Genomic DNA, 19,666 nt, shown 5'->3' on the forward strand with positions numbered 1-19,666 from the left:
TTGAAAGTTACTATAGAAGTAGTACAGAGTTATTGCATGGTCCACCAATCAATATGCTTGAGTATTTTACCGCATGCTGACTAATTGAGCTGAAGAATGTGAGTTTAATTATTGTACACTATTTGCTCATATCTTATGTCCACAGACATACTACGCTATATCATTTCTTTTGTATTCTCTTTTTGCAGCTAATTTTATTTAGATCGGTAAATACGTTTTCATTTTATACATTTCTACTTATTGTGTTGTAGTGTTTTAGTCTACAAGTGATTTTTAATATTTTGCTCCAATTCAAAATACAACATTCAAGAAGACACATAGCTGTAATCTACTTTGACAAATTGAACACATCAGATAAATATAGAAATGAAATAATGGTCAATACTCAATCAGCAGTGGACAATCAGCCAATACACATCTTTAGGGACAGCAACAGTCTTGAACGAAGTTGCCCAGAGGCATAGGGCCTCCAGCATCCCAGAAAGCTAAGAGAAGACGTGTCTGTGTGGCTATGCATCAACCCCTGTAGAGCTGGAATAAGGATGATCACTGAATCAGTAACCACAGCTGCCGCTGGTCACTTCCTTTTGAAGTTTCTGGCAAATTACCCTTTTTAGATATAAATTAATAGTTTTTCACTAAACATGCTTAGGTGGTAAATATGGGTTAAAACGTATTATATATCCCATAATTTTTGCAATAGAAACAATTAACTTATTACAATTACAGAAATAACGCCAATATATTTCACAATAAGTAAAAAATGACAAACATTGAATGCTAACAAAACACGGATCACATACTGGAACAGAAGGAGAAGAGGGACCTTCCAAAAAGCTTACAATCTAACGTTATAAGCTTGAAATTCCTAACACACTATTTGCATTTAAAAATAATTTGACAATATCGTGGGAAGTGTAGCTGCATGTTAAAGTAATATTTTTCTGCTGTATATACATTGAAACATTTTGGATAAATACCAGCTTCCCATCTTTTTTGGAAACTCGGTAATGTAAACTGCATGAGGGGAAAGAGCTCTTGGTCCTAATATAGTATATTTTATGCTGGTTTACAGAACTATGCAGTAAGATAAACAGTTGGATCAGAGAGTGATGTAAATGGCAAGGACTGTTTGTATGTTTGGAGAAACAGAGGTTGTCTATACACATAAAAGATGAGAGGACAGATTTGTATCAACAGTGGTAGATATTGTTGATCTCTTGTAATCATAACATACTTGAAGAGAACTAGTATTATCAGAAGTTAGGAATCGTTTCAAGCCCCTATCCGGTCTGCACGTTCTCTCTGGAAGTGTAGCCTACACTAGACCAGTTGTCAGAAAAAAAATTATACAGATATAGATTTCTTTAAAAAAAAAAAAAATTCTTCTTTTGTTGTAGCTAAATCCATTGTCACATTGTCAGATTTCTTTTTTTTTTTTAACCTTATAATATACCAAGTTAAATTAGACTGTTACTATGTAAACTGATTATCAACAATATTTATATAGATATATAAACATTTTAAATTCTTTATTTTTGGTTTGCTGTCATAGTTTTGCATTTGTAACAGTACAGAGTGTATGCAATTGTTGTTCATCAAAAATATTACGTGTTTTTTAACATTTGACTTTATTTAATATGACTATTGATGCTATAGGACAGGCATAGGCAACCTTCGGCACTCAAGATGTTTTGGACTACACCTCCCATGATGCTTTACCAGCATTATGGGTGTAAAAGCATTATGGGGGATGTAGTCCACAACATCTGGCGTGCCGAAGGTTGCCTATCCCTGGTATAGGAGGTCTCTGCTTTCCTTCATGGGCATCTTGCATTTTGACAAGGGTTTTTTGATAAACAAAATAAAAATATTAACTTATACAGTGTCATTTCAAGAACGTAATACATTAGTAACTAGTGTTGCATATTTCAGAGAGAAGGAAAAGAAAAAGATAGGAAAAAAAAAAGGTAAGATGATCTGAATTCGGGGTGTAGGCAGGGCCGGCCTTAGGGGTGTGCAAGCTGTGCGGCCGACAGGGCGCCATGGAGCGCCATGTGGCCGACACAGCTCACACATGGCTGCCCGAGATTTAAAAAAAAATAAAATGTGCGTCGGGGGCAGAGCTTCTCATACGGCAGAGGCGGAGCTTCCCGTGCGATGGGCGCGGAGCTAACAGTGCCGGATAACTGCTGCAGGGGAAACAATAGGAATAATTCAGCAAACTGCAATTGTTCTTTTAGAGCCATTCAAATGTAATTGTATTGAATTTTGGCAGGTAAACGTTTTGGTGTTATAATCCAGAGATTGCTATTCATTGATGAGTTGGGGCTCCATCTAAACATTAGTACTTTCTTTTATTGCTCTCAATTTGCATTGTGTATTTTTCTCAAAAGTCCGCCTTCAAAAAAAGTATTTTGTAACTTTAGAATTTGATAGTCTAAATCAGGACTGGCTCTTTATCTGCATCTCACAAGCATTTTGAGTGCCAATCATGTGAATACTAGCAGTCAGGCCCGGAATGGCCATCGGCTCCCCAGCCGGTCCATGCAGGGCGCCGGCCCCGCTGTTTTCCATGACTGGTCAGTGGGGAGATCAAAGATCTCCATCATCGGCCTACTTGCACAGACATGTGGCTGGGGAGGAAGAGGAGGACCCGGCGGAGCTCTATCTTGCAGGTTCCTCTCGCGAGATCTGGAGCATTGCCATGGCAACGCTTCCAAATCGCAAGAGTGAACTCTAGCCTCACAGGCTAGAGTTCACTCACCACTAGCACCACCAGGTATGGTATGAGAGTGCCGGTACCCCACTCCCAGGCACCACTATGCTGACCCCCCCCCCCTCCCAGGTTAAAGGTAAGAAGGGGGGGGGGGTTATAATGTCTGTTTTTTCTTGTTTTGTTTTTTTACCCCCAACACACAATCCCTCCTAACATATACACACGCACATCACCCTCACAGACATCACTCACACATACACACACAATACTTCCAAAAATATATATTGTGACGAGACCAATCTCGCCACTGTGCATTGGAGGAGCCTGGTTGACCGCCTGCTGCCTTTAGACTGTGGGCCCATGTTGAAACACTTGATTTTCCCCTGCAAAGACACGAAAGCCAGGTCATTCGGTGCTTGCCCTGTTTGAGCGGTGATACCCCAGATAGCTATGCCATGGATCCCATTCGTATAATGAAAGACTATGGGAAAGACTTTGGCTCCATAGCAATTGAACTGTATGTGTGTTATCTGAGCGCCATTCAGTAATAATGTGCATTCAGATCTAAGCTATATGGGGATATGTTGAATGTACCTGTTTTATGCAATGGCTACACAGTTATATATTTTTATGTATTTTATTGTCGTTTGCTGCCATGTGTTCAATGGAGTTTTGCCTCTGTCTTTGGAGATAATTGGATTACTTCCCAATTATCTCCAGGATAGAAGACTCTGTGGAACTGGTTTTGGGCAGAAACGCCATGCTTCATTTAGTCACAAAGGACTACGATCTATCTTTTGAACCACTGGACCAATTTGTATGATTTTGACGTATGTTTGTATTTGGAGTATGCTGATTCTGAAAATGTAAGTTTTATGTGAATATGATGCATATTTTAAAGTTATGAATAATGTGGGAAAACTGTATTTCTCTGCCTGTGATAATTACATTACCCATTGTGTAAGGTAATTGTATCACAGGCAGAGGGGAGGATTTTGTGTGGGAGTGTCTGAGTGTATTGTATGTGTTTATTTGTTGTTTTCCAAAACCCTGTGGGTGGTACTAATGTGTATATAAGAACAATAAACCCACAGCCCTGTCTATTCCTGCTTGACCCTCAAAACGGAGCCTTGTCTCGTTCTTGGGGTGATTTATTGTATGCTGTTCCAGTTTGACTGCTAGGAGTGTAAACCTATTCGTATGGTTTTTCCCATTCGGCTGTGTACAGCATTCGTATGTTTGAGAGCATTCACATGCTTCTCCGGTTCGGTGTATTGGTGTCTACAGTAGCTGTGCCTGTGTCTCTGGAAGGGAAGATCTACTAAACAGCTGTTAACCCATTTTATGCCTGGGGTGCCGTTACACACACACATGAGATATATATATATATATATACATATACATACACACACACACACAGCACATTACATTCCAGACACACACTAGATCCCTTACCCAACTCTGGATCATACACACACACTAGATCCCTATGTAACACACTCACCGAATCTCCTATACACACACACATACGCTACATTCCTAGAATACACACTCGATTCCTTGTAAGCAAACACATACTACATTCCCTAAACACACACACTACAACCCCTACAAACACCACATCACATATATATATATATATATATATATATATATATATATACATACACACACACACACACACATATTATAGCCCATATGCACACACTTGCTACAGCCCCTAGCCACATATGCATTACATTACACCATAAACACAACACGACTAAAACCGACCTATTTACACAATACCACACCACAAGCAGCTCACTCTACACACACGCAATCCCACAAGCAGGCTCCAAACACATGCACAATACTCTTTCCTCACCCTTTTGTCTCCTGGTATACCATTTATAGAGACACCAGAGACAAGTTCCAAGGAAACACAGTACACAAATACTCACTGACAGACACACACACAAATACTCACTGACAGACACACACATACTTGCTGACAGACACACACACACACACACACACTTGCTGACACACACACACACACACATACTCACTGAGACACAGACACACACAAACACACACATACTCACTGAGACACAGACAGACACACTTGCTGACAGACACACACTCACACACTTTTCTTTATTGCTCCTTACCTTCCTGCTCCTCACTGCTCCCACGCGCGGTTTAGTGATGCCCGGTGCCGGAATATGACGTCATATTCCGGCGCCCGGCTTCACTTCAGTCGGCGCACGCAAGGGAGCAGTGAGGAGCTGGAACGCTGAGCTCCCTCGTGGCCCTCCTCCCCGGCCGGGTAAGTGTTAGCAGAGTAGGCACCAGCAATATAGGGAAAACAGGTGCCTACTCTGCTATAACACTTAGCATGCACTCATGGCTCGCCGGGCCGCAAAGATGGTCCTTGTGGGCCGCGAGTTTGACATGCTAGCTGTTCAGTCTCACTCAGATTCATTGTGCAGGAAGGAGGCCTATCACTTGCTTTTACATGGGGGGAAAAACAATTAATTAGGAATTTCTCAATATTTTAGTTATAAGGTTGCAAATAAAATCAGTTACATGACGGACTATATTTACGTGTGGACAGATTATATGAATAATATTAAACTACCGCAGAGTCTGATTACCCACAAATTGAAACAGGGAATGGGCTCCATCTGACTCTGGAGCTTCAGCTCTGTCCCGGAGGGGTCCTTTTTTGAGTCAACAGGTAAATTTAAAGATCTCCCTTCTCGGTTATGTGCTCCCTCGCAGTCTCCTAATAGAGATACACACCACAACGTTCACCCATTGGGCCACCAGGTATGATACCTCCTCCTGCCTAAAGTTAAGCAGGAGGGGCAAATGCAAAACTTCCCCACTCAGCCTGCCTCCACCCCACCACGCACTCAGCTTCCTACACATACACTATGCACACTAAAAGGCCAGGGCTGTAGGAAGGGCCCTAATCTGGCATCCAGCGCAATCTTATATTGCTCTGTTATTGGGAAAGATGTTGGGAAACACCAGCTCTTTAGATTAATATTTTCTGGGGTATATTGGTAATTGGGGTGGGAGTAAGGGTAGGTGAAAAAGGCATTCACCATCATATGTCAGTAAATCCTTACCACTAAAAAGGAGGAGGCATGGGTTTTTTTTTTGTAGAGGTGTTCCACAATTACTGGGGATTCATACTTTTTTCTGCTAACTGTGCTAAAAGGAAGGTCAGCACATAGTGGTCAAATCATTGGAAACTGCAAAAATAATGCTATTTAGACATTTACAATTATTTATGTAGTGCCAACACATTCTGCAGAGTTGTACAATAGCTAAACAAAACACGAACACACAGCAACAGTAGGTGCCCAAACAAGCTTACAAACCAAGCAAGCTTACAAAAGCACAAAGGGAATGAAGTGATCAGTATGTACCTGAGGAGGGGTGTTTGGGAGGAGGGAGCGCAGTATGCCGAGATGAAAGTGGAAGGTTGGAATGGATCAGGAGTTAAGTGGAGAGTGGACACGCTTCTCTAAAAAAAAGTGTATTTTTAGGGATTTTGTTGAAGGACTGCAGAGAGGGGGAGAGTCAAATGAACTGTGGGAGGGCCTATCTTGGCTGTAGCTACGAATGCAGGTGACATTCTTGAGTAGTGATAGCAGTTCAGTCTTGTAGAGAGTATATCTGTTTGTATGAGTAAGAGTAACAATCTTTAGAATCTGATGACACTCGCAGCAAATGAGTTAAGCCCTGGGGAGTGGTGGACTACCTTTGAGGGGGGCACTAGGACACCCACAGCACTATAAACACTAGTGAATCACAGTGGTTATGGTGCTTGAAGTGTAGCTTCAACTATTACATTTAGAAATCTGGGATAGATTCCCCTTAAGGAGTAATAGAATTTCTGTAAGATGTGAACTAAAAGTTGTATAAGGCTCTGAGACTTGAAAATAACCAGATGGCATGCTTCTGAGCTTTAGTCTGTTCACGGTAGGTTTCCCTTACACTTGTACAAAAAGAACATGATATAATTACAGGCACAGTCTTATTCTGTTAAAATTATATTAATATTGCTAGTGAGTGTAAAGCTTCAGTATTACGGATGCATTTTTTTTCTTTGGCTAGTGCATGCACTGCATTAGTAGCCAATGTATGCATGTGGCATCTCAAATTGCAGCAGGAAGCCTTTCCTTGGGAGGTGCATGGGCTCATCTTTTAATAGGTGGAAGAAGGCTTCAGCTGTGTGTAGCTTTTTATCGAAACATTTTCTGCAAATTGCACTAACTCACTCTATATTTGTACAATTCCCAGAAGCTGGCTAGATTATACAATTTGAAACTCTGCACACACAAATATACAGCAGCTTGCTGCCAGAGGCAAACCTAGCCTCAACATAGGATTGTAGGCAAGTTATTCCTTTATTTGAGTGGGAGGACGGGGAGCACAAGAGAGCAACCCTTCAACACATTTTGCATGCAAATGTGGATGGAGCACATCTGAATACATTTAAATATGACAATGTTCTGTGTGTCCAATTTCATATCAGATAAACCTCAAAGGGTTAATCCAAGCAAACATTATGACCACTTCTGTTTTTAGAAGTGGTGATGGTTGCTTTTCACAGTTGAGGAGGGGTGGGGGGGGCTATGAATAAAAAAACCAGAGGTTGAAGAGGGTTTGAATAATTCTTTAAAATACCCCCATTTTATGGGAGGTACAGATTTAAAGAACAGAAAAAAAAACCCACAAAAATCAAAAAGTAAAACATGCCTTAATGTAATGTAAGAAACATCATACAATTTAATGGTTTGCAATGAGGTAAATTGAGCATATCATTGTGATTTGTCAATAAAAGGTCACCTGCTAATACATGCTCAGTCTTTTAGGCAAGGTTCTTAAAAAAAAGAAAAAAAGTAATGTTTGGGCTAAATGCTTTGCACGTTTATTTTAAGTACAGGAAGCAGCGCATATCATATTACCCCAAACATGCTCAAGATTCTACTCCAAACCTTGCACTTAGAACCCATTCTGTATTTATTACTGGTTTGCTAATGTCTAAATCAACATAATCTGTTCGCTTAGATAACGCTCAGTCTTATTAAATCATAAGCACACAGAATTACAATTGTTTTGTTGGTGGTGTGTGCGTGTGTGGTTCCTTATCTTGCCCCAGCAAGGGATACGCATTAACCCTTACACTGTTGTTTTTAGTTGTGCTGTCTCTCATCATTAAGAGCATCTACACAATTCATTTCAAAGTATTCAGTTTAATGCCTGTTTTCATTAAACAATACAATGAATGTTGATGTCAGCTCTGCTAACATTTTCAAATCAATTAGCACTAAAATGTGAGCACATCAATTTTGCACTCAGGTGTTTAATGCTTATACACTTAAAGGAACACTGCACTGTAGACCGTATAAGAATTTAATCTCATTGAATTGGTTATAGTGGCTGCAGTCTGCTAGCAGTGTCTCTCCATTCAGCCATTTGGCACTATATGAGATTGAACTCTTTCAGACTTCTAAATACTCAACTAAGGCAAATGCTTTAACCCTATATTTCTTTTTATCTATGACATCAGCCCTTAGCACTTGCCACACACTAGCAGTATAGAGGAAGGATGCTGCCTGCTTCATACACTGTATAAGTTGTGCTAGAACCACATATGGGCTAATGTCTGTAATTTTACAATGAGTGCTAATCGATTATACCATATCTAATAGTCACTGGCTGCAAGGGTACCAACATGGGTGAGACTGAATAAGTTGTTATGATGCTTTTAGTTTTAACCCCTTAACACCGCAGCCAAATGTACAAGTTGTGAACAGAACAAAACGTAAACAAAACCTGGCATTTGCGCTATATGTCTGTCCAACCGTAATTCACCTCTTTCATATTAAATGCACCCCCCCTTATTATATATCATTTTATTCAGGGAAAACAGGGCTTTCATTTAACATCAAATATTTAGGTATTGAACATAATTTAATATAAAAAATATATAAAAAAATGGGAGAAAAAAAAGAATTTTTTAATTTTTTTTAGTTCTATGTGACATTTTAACTGTGGATGTCAAAATACTGTTTATACATATTTGTATTCAGCGATGTCTCACGTGTAAAACAGTACCCCCTATGTACAGGTTTTATGGTGTTTTGGGAAGTTACAGGGTCAAATATAGCGTGTTGCATTTGAAATTTAAATTCGCCAGATTGGTTACGTTGCCTTTGAGACTGTATAGTAGCCCAGGAATTAAATTTACACCCATAATGGCATGCCATTTGCAATAGTAGACAACCCACGGTATTGCAAATGGGGTATGTCCAGTCTTTTTTAGTAGCCATTTGGTCACAAACACTGGCCAAAGTTAGCGTTAGTATTTGTTTGTGTGTGAAAAATGCAAAAAACGCCAATTTTGGCCAGTGTTTGTGACTAAGTGGCTACTAAAAAAGACTAAAAAAGTCTGGACAAACCACATTTGCAATACCTTGGGTTGTCTACTATTGCAAATGGTATGCCATCATAGGGGTAATTTTCATTCTTGGGCTACCATAGGGTCACAAAGGCAACGTAAGCAATCTGGCGAATTTTAATGTGAAAAAAATGAAACACAAGCCTTATATTTGACGCTGTAACTTTTGAAAACACCATAAAACCTGTACATGTGGGGTACTGTTGTACTCGGGAGACTTCGCTCAACACAAATATTTGTATTTCAAAACAGTAAAAAGTATTGCAGCAATAATATCGTCCGTGTAAGTGCTGTTTGTGCGTGAAAAATGCAGAAAACTTCACTTTTACTGGCGATATCATCGTTGTAATACATTTTACTGTTTTGAAACACTGATATTTGTGTTCAGCAAAGTCTCCCGAGTAAAACAGTACCCCCCATGTACAGGTTTTATGGTATCTTGGAAAGTTATAGGGTTAAATATAGTGCTAGCAAATTAAATTCCCTATACTTTCGGCATGGGTTGTCAGGCAGGTCCCGCTAATTGTAATTAATTAGGATACCTAATTATGTAAAATTATTACATAAATATATGTGTAGAATTAATATATGTATATATATACATATGTGTATATATACGTATATATATATATATATAATTTTTTTAAAATATTTTTATTTATATATAGGTATTTATAGTGATATATACGTATATATTTATGTATATAGATATATATATATATATTATGATATATATATTATTTTGTTCTACGTGTATTTTGATATAAATATATATATTAATATCACAATACAGTTAGAACGAAATAACACATCTATATATTTTTTAATTATATTTTTTTACGTATTTACATATATATTTTTTTATATTATATATAAATATATATATAACAATAATTATATATATATTTAATCAGTATCAGTCTACGTGTAATTTGATATTAATATATATATATTAATATTTAAATACATGTCGTGTATATATATATATATATATATATATACTTAGATCATATATATTATATATATATGATCTAAGTATATTTTATTTGTAACTGTAATTTTTTTTATTTCTTTTTTTTTTAACTAATATTTTATTTTTATTACAGGACAGGGGGCAATGACAGTGTCAGCCAGTGATTTCACATCACTGGCTGACACACAGGATCAGTGATCACAGTGACTGCCTGTCACTGTGATCACCTCCTGCAGATTGGGTAATTGACCACAGGGGGGGAGTGCCTGGGTGGTACAAGCACTCCCCCCTTCCAATCTGCAGGGGGATCACTGTGCCAGTTACATGTGTCAGCCAATAGGCTGACACATGTAACACTGATCGCAGTGACAGGCTGTCACTGCGATCAGAGAGCTCTGAGATCGCAGTGACAGCCTGTCACTGTGATCTCAGACTTAGCAGATCGCGGTCACTGACCCCAGGGGGACTGCCTGGGGGGCCAGGTAAGTCCCCCGACCGCGATCTGCAGAAGGGGAAAGCCGCCGGCCGCATGTGTCAGCCGATTTGAAATCGGCTGACACATGCTGAATACTGGTCGCAGTGACAGCCTGTCACTGCGATCAGAGACTGCAGATCGCGGTCACCGGCCACAGGGGGGGTTGCCTGGGGGGCCAGGCATCCCCCCGACCGCGATCTGCAGCGGGCGATTAGCGCCGGCCACGTGGGCGGCCATTATGGCGAGGACGTACTATTACGCCCGCCGGCGTTTAGAGCCGGTTCCTGCAGGGCGTAATAGTACGTCCTCCGGATTTAAGGGGTTAATTTAACAAGAACTATATTTCAAACAATATAGATGCAAATCACCCTTACCTTTATCATTCCAGAAAAGATAGAAACCCACAAGTACTACATCTCACATTGGGATGTGGGAGCCCACAATTATAGCAATTAGAGGTTTCCCTATTCCCGTGTTACTTACTCTCACAAATTTACAGGGCTATTTACGAAATTGTGAATTTCAAATTTAAGGCTTAAGTATCCAAATTGAATGCATAGCAGATATTTCCTGTTTTGAGCTCACTTTGAATTCTCACTTTACTGAAAAACCCTGCAAGTAATATCTAATTAGATGTGCAACGTTTACAAACATAACCAGTTTACCTTGTGTTCTATATGGTCAACAAATTGGTTAGGAGAGAAGTACAATTACGACAAGAAGAGGATTACCTGAGAGTATCTCCATTTCTGACACTTGATGTCTATGGGTTTTGGAAGATTGGGTAATATGGTATAAAGTTCCTTCAATATGAGTGGCTGAACAGTTTCCTTTTCTTCTTCTAGATGGTTAATTCCAAATGGAACACTGGTGTGGACAACAAGTGAAGGTCCAACGTCTGAGGACTCTACATATAAAAAATAAAAACTCAATCAACTGTCACCTTGACACCATCATATAAATGAGCCAATCTTCTGCCTTTTTGGTTTTAGCTTCTTGTGGAATAAAAGTCTTGTCTGCCACTGTTTTAACTTTATTGCAAAAAATATTATACTGAACAGGGAAGACAAAATTGATATAATAGGTGCATCTTAACGCAAAACCATAATGTACTCCATGTAGAACCCTGGCTCTAGTTTACTACTTCATATTTTAATTCATGTAATTGTTTTTCTTATATTTGTAATGTTTAATTATAATCTTAATCATATGTTTTATGGAATAACCGCTAAAGCTCAACAAAAATAAATTACATAAATAAAAAGGGGATTGGATTGAAGTTGCACTCTAAACACCATTACATTACAACATTGCTCTAGTGCGAATGATGAAGTTCTACTGTTTCACAATTACCTGAGCCCCCGGTGAGCCTCTTGTCACATACGTTGCTAAAAAAAAGTTGTATGTTCCACATTAGCGATATCCATTCAGTTAATCTATGGATGGAATTATGCAACAAAAAAGGATACCGCACTCTGTATAAATACTGCTTAGAAGCTAATTCTTGCAAAAATAGTTTTATTTAAATAATCAAAGCGAATAGAATATCATAAAGGTATACTTGATGACTAACAAAATATATCTACAATCCTACCATTGCACCTAAACAATAATTAATATATACAAAAAGCCCCCAATATAAACCGCAAAAGATAATCAAGTAAAGTGCACAAAGGCACTATATGATAGAGAGCCCTCTATCTCTTATATACACTGTACAGAAAAATTCATCAGTAATATAGAAAAAATTCATCAGTAGTATAGAAAAAATATATATGTGAAAAAACAAAGAGAATGTCCAAAAAATAAAACAGTAAAAAGAAGAAAAAAATATAAGAAAAAATGAGAAAAAAATGAAAAAAGTATTTACAGTCCAAATGTGTATACACTGATGATTATAAGTAGTTATTACTCCAAGTGTTAAATGGTTAGATCTCACCACAGTTAGAGGCCAGAGGATTCCCTGTATCATTAGTTGTTTGTATCTGCGTCCAAGGGATTATCTCCGGTCTGTGCCAGGATAGAGGAACATGTAGTCAGTCCTCCTTTGTGCAATGCGTCCTCCAGGCTCCTTCCTTGCTTGCTCGTTGTTTGTAGAGGGTCTCTTTACCTTTGATGAAATGCTGTAGCAGGCGGTGGGGTGCTGTAACGGGCTGCGCGCTCGGAATCCAATGATCCCTTCAATGGCCCTGATTCAAGGGAAGGGAAGGGATCATTGGATTCCGAGCGCGCAGCCCGTTACAGCACCCCACCGCCTGCTACAGCATTTCATCAAAGGTAAAGAGACCCTCTACAAACAACGAGCAAGCAAGGAAGGAGCCTGGAGGACGCATTGCACAAAGGAGGACTGACTACATGTTCCTCTATCCTGGCACAGACCGGAGATAATCCCTTGGACGCAGATACAAACAACTAATGATACAGGGAATCCTCTGGCCTCTAACTGTGGTGAGATCTAACCATTTAACACTTGGAGTAATAACTACTTATAATCATCAGTGTATACACATTTGGACTGTAAATACTTTTCATTTTTTTCTCATTTTTTCTTATATTTTTTTCTTCTTTTTACTGTTTTATTTTTTGGACATTCTCTTTGTTTTTTCACATATATATTTTTTCTATACTACTGATGAATTTTTTCTATATTACTGATGAATTTTTCTGTACAGTGTATATAAGAGATAGAGGGCTCTCTATCATATAGTGCCTTTGTGCACTTTACTTGATTATCTTTTGCGGTTTATATTGGGGGCTTTTTGTATATATTAATTATTGTTTAGGTGCAATGGTAGGATTGTAGATATATTTTGTTAGTCATCAAGTATACCTTTATGATATTCTATTCGCTTTGATTATTTAAATAAAACTATTTTTGCAAGAATTAGCTTCTAAGCAGTATTTATACAGAGTGCGGTATCCTTTTTTGTTGCATATATTATTGGGAGGTACCAGGAGTGGGTTACCCGGATATCCAGCACCTGTTAGATGGAAGAGTGCCTGTACATTTCTCTTCATTATGGATGGAATTAATTGGCTAACGAGGTCAATTGACTCTTCCCAGCCAATGAGTTTTGTCTAAAGTTTGACAAAACCGATATTATGAAGGCAGAACTCATGATTACAAATACACAAAAACCACACTCCTGGGTGGCAGCAATGACAATGCGGACTACCCAAATCCCTATGCATATTTAGACAAACTGAGGTTTTTTTGTTTCACTCCAACGGCCATTAGATATAAGCCCACCTACCACGTCAATGCAAACCTCTTGGGTGGGTCCTACACTAGCAATTCACCTTTCTTCATTCAGCTTCAGAAATTTCTTTTCTGAGGGCTATTTTTCCTAACCCCTACAGATTTATTAACCTTTTATAGGGAACACATGGGCTGGGCGGCAGTCCCTCTCTTTCTCAGAGATTTTGTTTTGCCTGAAAATGAAGGAAGCAAGGTGAACTGTTAGTGTAGGATCCACATAAGAGGTTTGCCTTGACGTGGCAGCTAGGCTTCCATCTAATGGCCTTTGGAGTGAAACAAAAAAAAACAACTTCATTTGTCTAAATATGCATAGGGATTTGGGGTAGTGCACAGGTAACTCTTTTCTTTGGTTTTCACTTCAGTGATACCTGTAAAAAGGGGCCAGTAGCCACTCCATGACCTAGTTTAGTGTCATTTGTTCCAAAATTGTTTGGCACAACATTGGGATGGCACTAGGAAACTCTTGGCTCCATAACCAGCACAGTTCTCTGTAGTAGTTATTGGGCTTAGAGTTCCCCTATAAATTACATGCTTTTTTTTACAATTTGGGTGGTGTGTTTTTAATTATTTTTTTCTCATAATCACTCGAGACACTTTGGAGGAAACTAAGTATTTATGAATTATCTGAATTTTTTTTTTTTTGTCAATCTTTGTTTATTAGAATATTTTTCAAAGTATTAAGTGGTACAGAAAGTAGAAATAGAATAGCTTTTAAACAACACATTAAGGTAAATAAATACATCCTTCAGGCTGCTACCCCCATCTAAGCATACACATCAGGGGTTATGTGGCTGGGTATTTATGTGCATTGGTGGTTGGACTTCATTTTGCATGACCCTTAGTTGTCTAATTCGCTAAGGTTTACTGTGCCTCCTTTGGAGGATCTAGGGGGTATGGAGGTGTTACAGTCCTATATTTCACCCTATGTGTCTCTATCCTACATCCCAGGGCTCCCCCTGCCTTTTCCCTGTGTTTGTTTGTAGCGTGTGTCAGGTGTCCCGGTGTAGTGCGGGTCATGTGGGTAGCCCATCTTCTTCTCTATTAACTCGTCTGTTCTCTCTACCTATTGTCTGTCCTATGTCATATGCCCCTGAGGGGTGTTATGAGATTGTTTAACCCGTTCGTGCATGGTATGTTTGCCTCCAATTTACGCACCCTAAAATAGAGTCCCCACTATGTGTCCGAGGCGTACCTATGAATTATCTGAATTTTAATTGGCATTTGTCTTTGCTGCTAAATAACTAACTTTCACAAATCTACATCACAAGCTGTAAAAAGATGATATTTCATTGACTTCCAAAATCCATACACAGGACTTGGAGGATAAAAAAAGAAAAAGAAAGTTTGGATGAAAGTGCCATGCAGTTTATATTACAAGACCAAAGAGAAGTAATAAAGGCTTGTATTTTTGTTCAGACCAGAATACAGATGTGCAATACTGCCTTGGCTAGAAATTCTGAATGAAAAACAGCTTTAGGTTAAAGATTATTCCTGAAAGATGTGCAGACTAGAAGGATCACAGGACAGAATTCTAAAACGTAAAATATATAAATAAATAAAAAAATACATCAGATTATTGAAGCATAGTATAGTCTTTAAAAATAATATAATGTATTGCTGTAATTTAAGATTTTTAATGTGTGGGACTGAGTCTTAATGTTAGTCCATTAATTATAGGTGTCATGTTACAGGGCTTCCTCAAATATTCTGTTACATTACAAACTAACGTGAGCCCACACTGTGTGTTGAAGCCAAGATACACACAACCTTAAGGTTTAGATATGTTTGACTTTTACCAAGTCTTGTATGTATTTTTTATTTATTTTTTTATTAGAAATGTGCAGGACCTAAAAATAAAACTGCAGAGCATTGCCAAAGCATAACAAATGGGTACAGTGCTGGTAAGAAAACAATCCAGTCACTCTGTTGTTAGTCAACCAATTAAAAAGGATATTTAAAGATAGTTTACTTAAAGCTTAAAAAAAAAACACAAAAAAAAAAAACACACACATCGTAAATACAAAGACAGATAAGATAGTTAACAGACATATTCCAATATAAAAAACAGAAACATTACTTTGACTGATGATAAAAAGGAAAACAAAATCAGGAAGAAAGACAATACAAAAAAAAACACACAACTCAAATTATCAGTCAAAGTATCAGTTATTCTACCTCTCCGTGGGGTACACAAAGTAGGGGATACCTAGAGAGTCTCTATCTACCCTTTGAGTTGCTAAAGTTATACCACGATATAGTGAGGATTGAGGGTTTTGTTTTTAGCAAACAATATCAGTGGTGATAGTATATAATTGTTCCACAAATAGAAACAATTACCCCCAGAAGGAGAAATATTGGGTCTCTTTAACCCCTTAAGGACCAAACTTCTGGAATAAAAGGGAATCAGGACATGTCAGACATGTCATGTGTCCTTAAGGGGTTAAGGAACATTTTCCAGATGAGATACAGAGGGAACACAGGACATATGAGACCTGCTAAAAAATGTTGAATCTAACAATATATTTGTAGAGATACAGTTGAGCTCAAAAGGTTGCATACCCTGGCAGAAATTGTGACATTTTGGCACTAATTTCTAATCACATAGTTTTTTGGCTCCTTTAAATCATAATAACAGCAGTCACCCAAATGGCCCTGATCAAACGTTTACATATCCTTGAATGTTTGGCCTTGTTGCAGACACACAAGGTGACACATGCAGGTTAAAATGGAAATTAAAGGTTAATTTCCCACGCCTGTGCTTTTTAAAATTGAAGTTAGTGTCTGTGTATAACTAGTCATTGAGTTGAAAATCACCTTTAATAAACATATGGTGGATTTGGCATCCTAAAGAGAAAGATTTTACGTGTTTCTCCCACCCACACCAGGTATATTCCAGAATAGACTATATACTGACAGAGATAGATACAGCAAGATTGGTTAAAAAAAAATTATAATTACTAACATTCCATGGTCGGACCATAATGCAATAATTTTGGTTATTAAGGATGACTTTATTAAAACAAGATCTAGTTGGAGATTGAACGAACAACTGTTAAACCCCCTACCCCCCCCCCCCCCCCTCCCCCCCAAAAAAATGTAGAGACTATAAAGAAAACAACAGATCTATACTTCAGGGGAAATGGCAATATAGAGATATCATGATCAACTTTGTGGTGTGCATTTAATGCACAATTAGGGGTCATCTAATAAAATTGTGAACTGAAGAAAAATGCAGAATATAGCAGAACTCTTTATTAAATATGATCTCTTGGAAAAACAGAATAAAAGTACTCCCACAAAAGAAGTAAATGAAGAATTAAAAAAAATTTGAGAAAAAATTAATACTCTTAATTCAAAATCCAATTATGCACTGCAATGGTTAAGAAGAACCTGGTATTATAAAGGCAATAAAGCCTATAAATTACTTACGAACAGGTTAAAAAAGGAAAAGACAAAAACATTTTTTTCTAAAATTGTTAAGCTAAAGGAAACTATTCTTCTGCCCGATAAAATTGGTAAAGCATTTCAAGAGTTTTATTTAGAACTCTATAATTTGCCAGATAGAGATAAACAGGTTTAGATGTCTGTTTTTTTTCACAACTTAAGCTTCCTAGGCTATCAAAGTGAAGTAAGCATAGCCTTAAAAAAGTTAAAAACAAAAAAGCAACTGAGCCAGACGGTTTCAGTAATTGCTTTTTTCGAATATTTGAAAAAAATATATAGTAGCGCCTAATACAGATTTATTTAATCATTTTATGAATTTTGGAGACATTCCGAAAGATGTTAAAAGCCCATATTATGTAGTTTTGGTCTACAGGGCAATATTAATAGATCTGTAATGGTACTCTACAGTTATCCAACTGTTAGAGTGGTGGGGAGTGGCTTTTCTTCAGAATAGTTCCAACTAAGGAATAGCACTAGGCAGGGCTGCCCACTCTCTCCACACTATATATATATATATATATATTTCTCTCTCTCTGTCTCTCTCTCTCTCTCTCTCTCTCTCTCTCTCTCTATATATATATATATATATATATATATATATATATATAAATATCTATCATGACAATAGAACCACTAGCGAGTTTAATAAGAGATAAAGCTACTATTAAAGGAATAGAGGTTTTAGGAGAATCAATAAAACTTACAATGTATGCAGATGACGTGATTCTCACGTTGAGTGACTCTCTCTTCATATCCATGGAAGAGTTGATGGATTCTTTAAACGAGTTTTCATTATATTCAGGATATAAAATTAATTTAAGTAAATCTGCTGCACTTCCGTTTAATTTACCACAAAGAGTAAAAAAAAAAAAAAAAAATCTCTGAATAATTTGGTTTTGAATGTACTAGAAATTTTCTTGATTGCTTGGGAATAGAAATTACCAATGAGCCAACTAGAATGATGGAACAAAATTTACTAACCTTGCAGAGTAAAACCACTTATAGGACAAAATATACAGCCAAGGTGACCGATTGAAGAAATTCAATCACAAAGGGTGCATTGGTTGCAGGGCATAACCCAAAAGGTAATAATAGAAAGAGAAGAGACTGCAATTGGTTAACTAGAATGAAGTATCCCCAAAGTCAGTCTCTATACCAGGGGTAGGCAACCTTCGGCTCTACAGATGTTTTGGACTACATCTCCCATAATGCTTTTACAGCCATATTGCTGGCAAAGCATCAAGGGAGATGTAGTCCACAACATCTGTAGAGCCGAAGGTTGCCTACCCCTGCTCTATACCCTTGCAGACAATTGCTCTATTAGTGTGAAGCAACCAATGTGCAATCACAGAGCATAGAGAACGAACTAAAGAAAATAATAAATTTTTAATACCCCCATTAGGGGAACAAGGAAGTGTAGTGAAGGTAGAAGTGTGTAGATAAAATGAAACTTGTAGTTTAAAATAGATATATCAGCTAATTTGCAATAAAGGTAGTAATATTGCTCAATGTCAAACAGCTATTTAGAGATAGTTTAGTATTAGTAACATATTGTAAAGTATCAATAGACTAGTGACAGTGAGGTAATTACGAGACCAAATTGTAAAAAGAAAAGAGATACAAAGTATCTAACTTGGATTAGTTATACAGATAGATACAACTCTGTAGTTGTGCCTGAAGAGGATAGCTCCAGCATGTACCTATGCTGTATGGGGTTGGGAGATTCCCAAATGCATGAGATGGATAACAAAAGTAGGTATTTACTAAGAAGGTTAGACAGATAACTTATTAGCAAGAGATCCCATCAATGTGCTTAGAAATTGCCCTAGTTATATACAGACTAGGGAGACAGATAAGACTTCCTTGGAGCGTGAAACTGATAGGTGGATAAGTCCGTCCGGAAAAAAAATAAAGAGAATAATATAAATCCTATAAGTTCACTAAAAGTCAATAACCTGCATAGAGAGTTAGGAGTTAGGTAGATATAACTATAGGATCCAAAAATAGGCTTAATTTCAAAGATAGCTTGTCTACACTAAGACTAAGTATCAGTCTGCCTGTAATTAAATAAATTGACCAGAGGGTCAGACTACTGGCTCAACCCTCAAAGGGCTACAGTAAAAATAAAACCTAAATCCTAAAGGAGATCGACCAAAGAAGAAAGTTCTCACCCAACCCAACCCAAAAGCTTAATCAAAAATAATGCAAATAAGCAGAGTTTTAAGTATAGTACATAGTGGGCGGGGCTTATGGAAGTGGCGGAACTACATATCTTTACTTATTCCCTTTCTAGGGACATTCTATTTAGTGTTACTAGTTACATTAACATTGTA

The 19,666-nt window shown here is 37.7% G+C and overlaps 1 protein-coding gene across 2 annotated transcripts in view; it reads right to left on the reverse strand.

The window, feature by feature from the left end:
• The window catches only part of RNLS (renalase, FAD dependent amine oxidase), a 126,574-nt gene that overhangs the window by 7,357 nt on the left and 99,551 nt on the right, over positions 1-19,666 (reverse strand). For both annotated transcript variants that reach the window (XM_063435279.1, XM_063435280.1), the window contains exon 6: positions 11,362-11,537. In XM_063435279.1, the coding sequence (XP_063291349.1) occupies positions 11,362-11,537 (176 nt within the window). The remainder of the gene's footprint in view (positions 1-11,361; positions 11,538-19,666) is intronic.

The sequence above is a fragment of the Pelobates fuscus genome, chromosome 10, assembly GCF_036172605.1.
Source record: "Pelobates fuscus isolate aPelFus1 chromosome 10, aPelFus1.pri, whole genome shotgun sequence".
Lineage (NCBI taxonomy): Eukaryota > Metazoa > Chordata > Amphibia > Anura > Pelobatidae > Pelobates > Pelobates fuscus.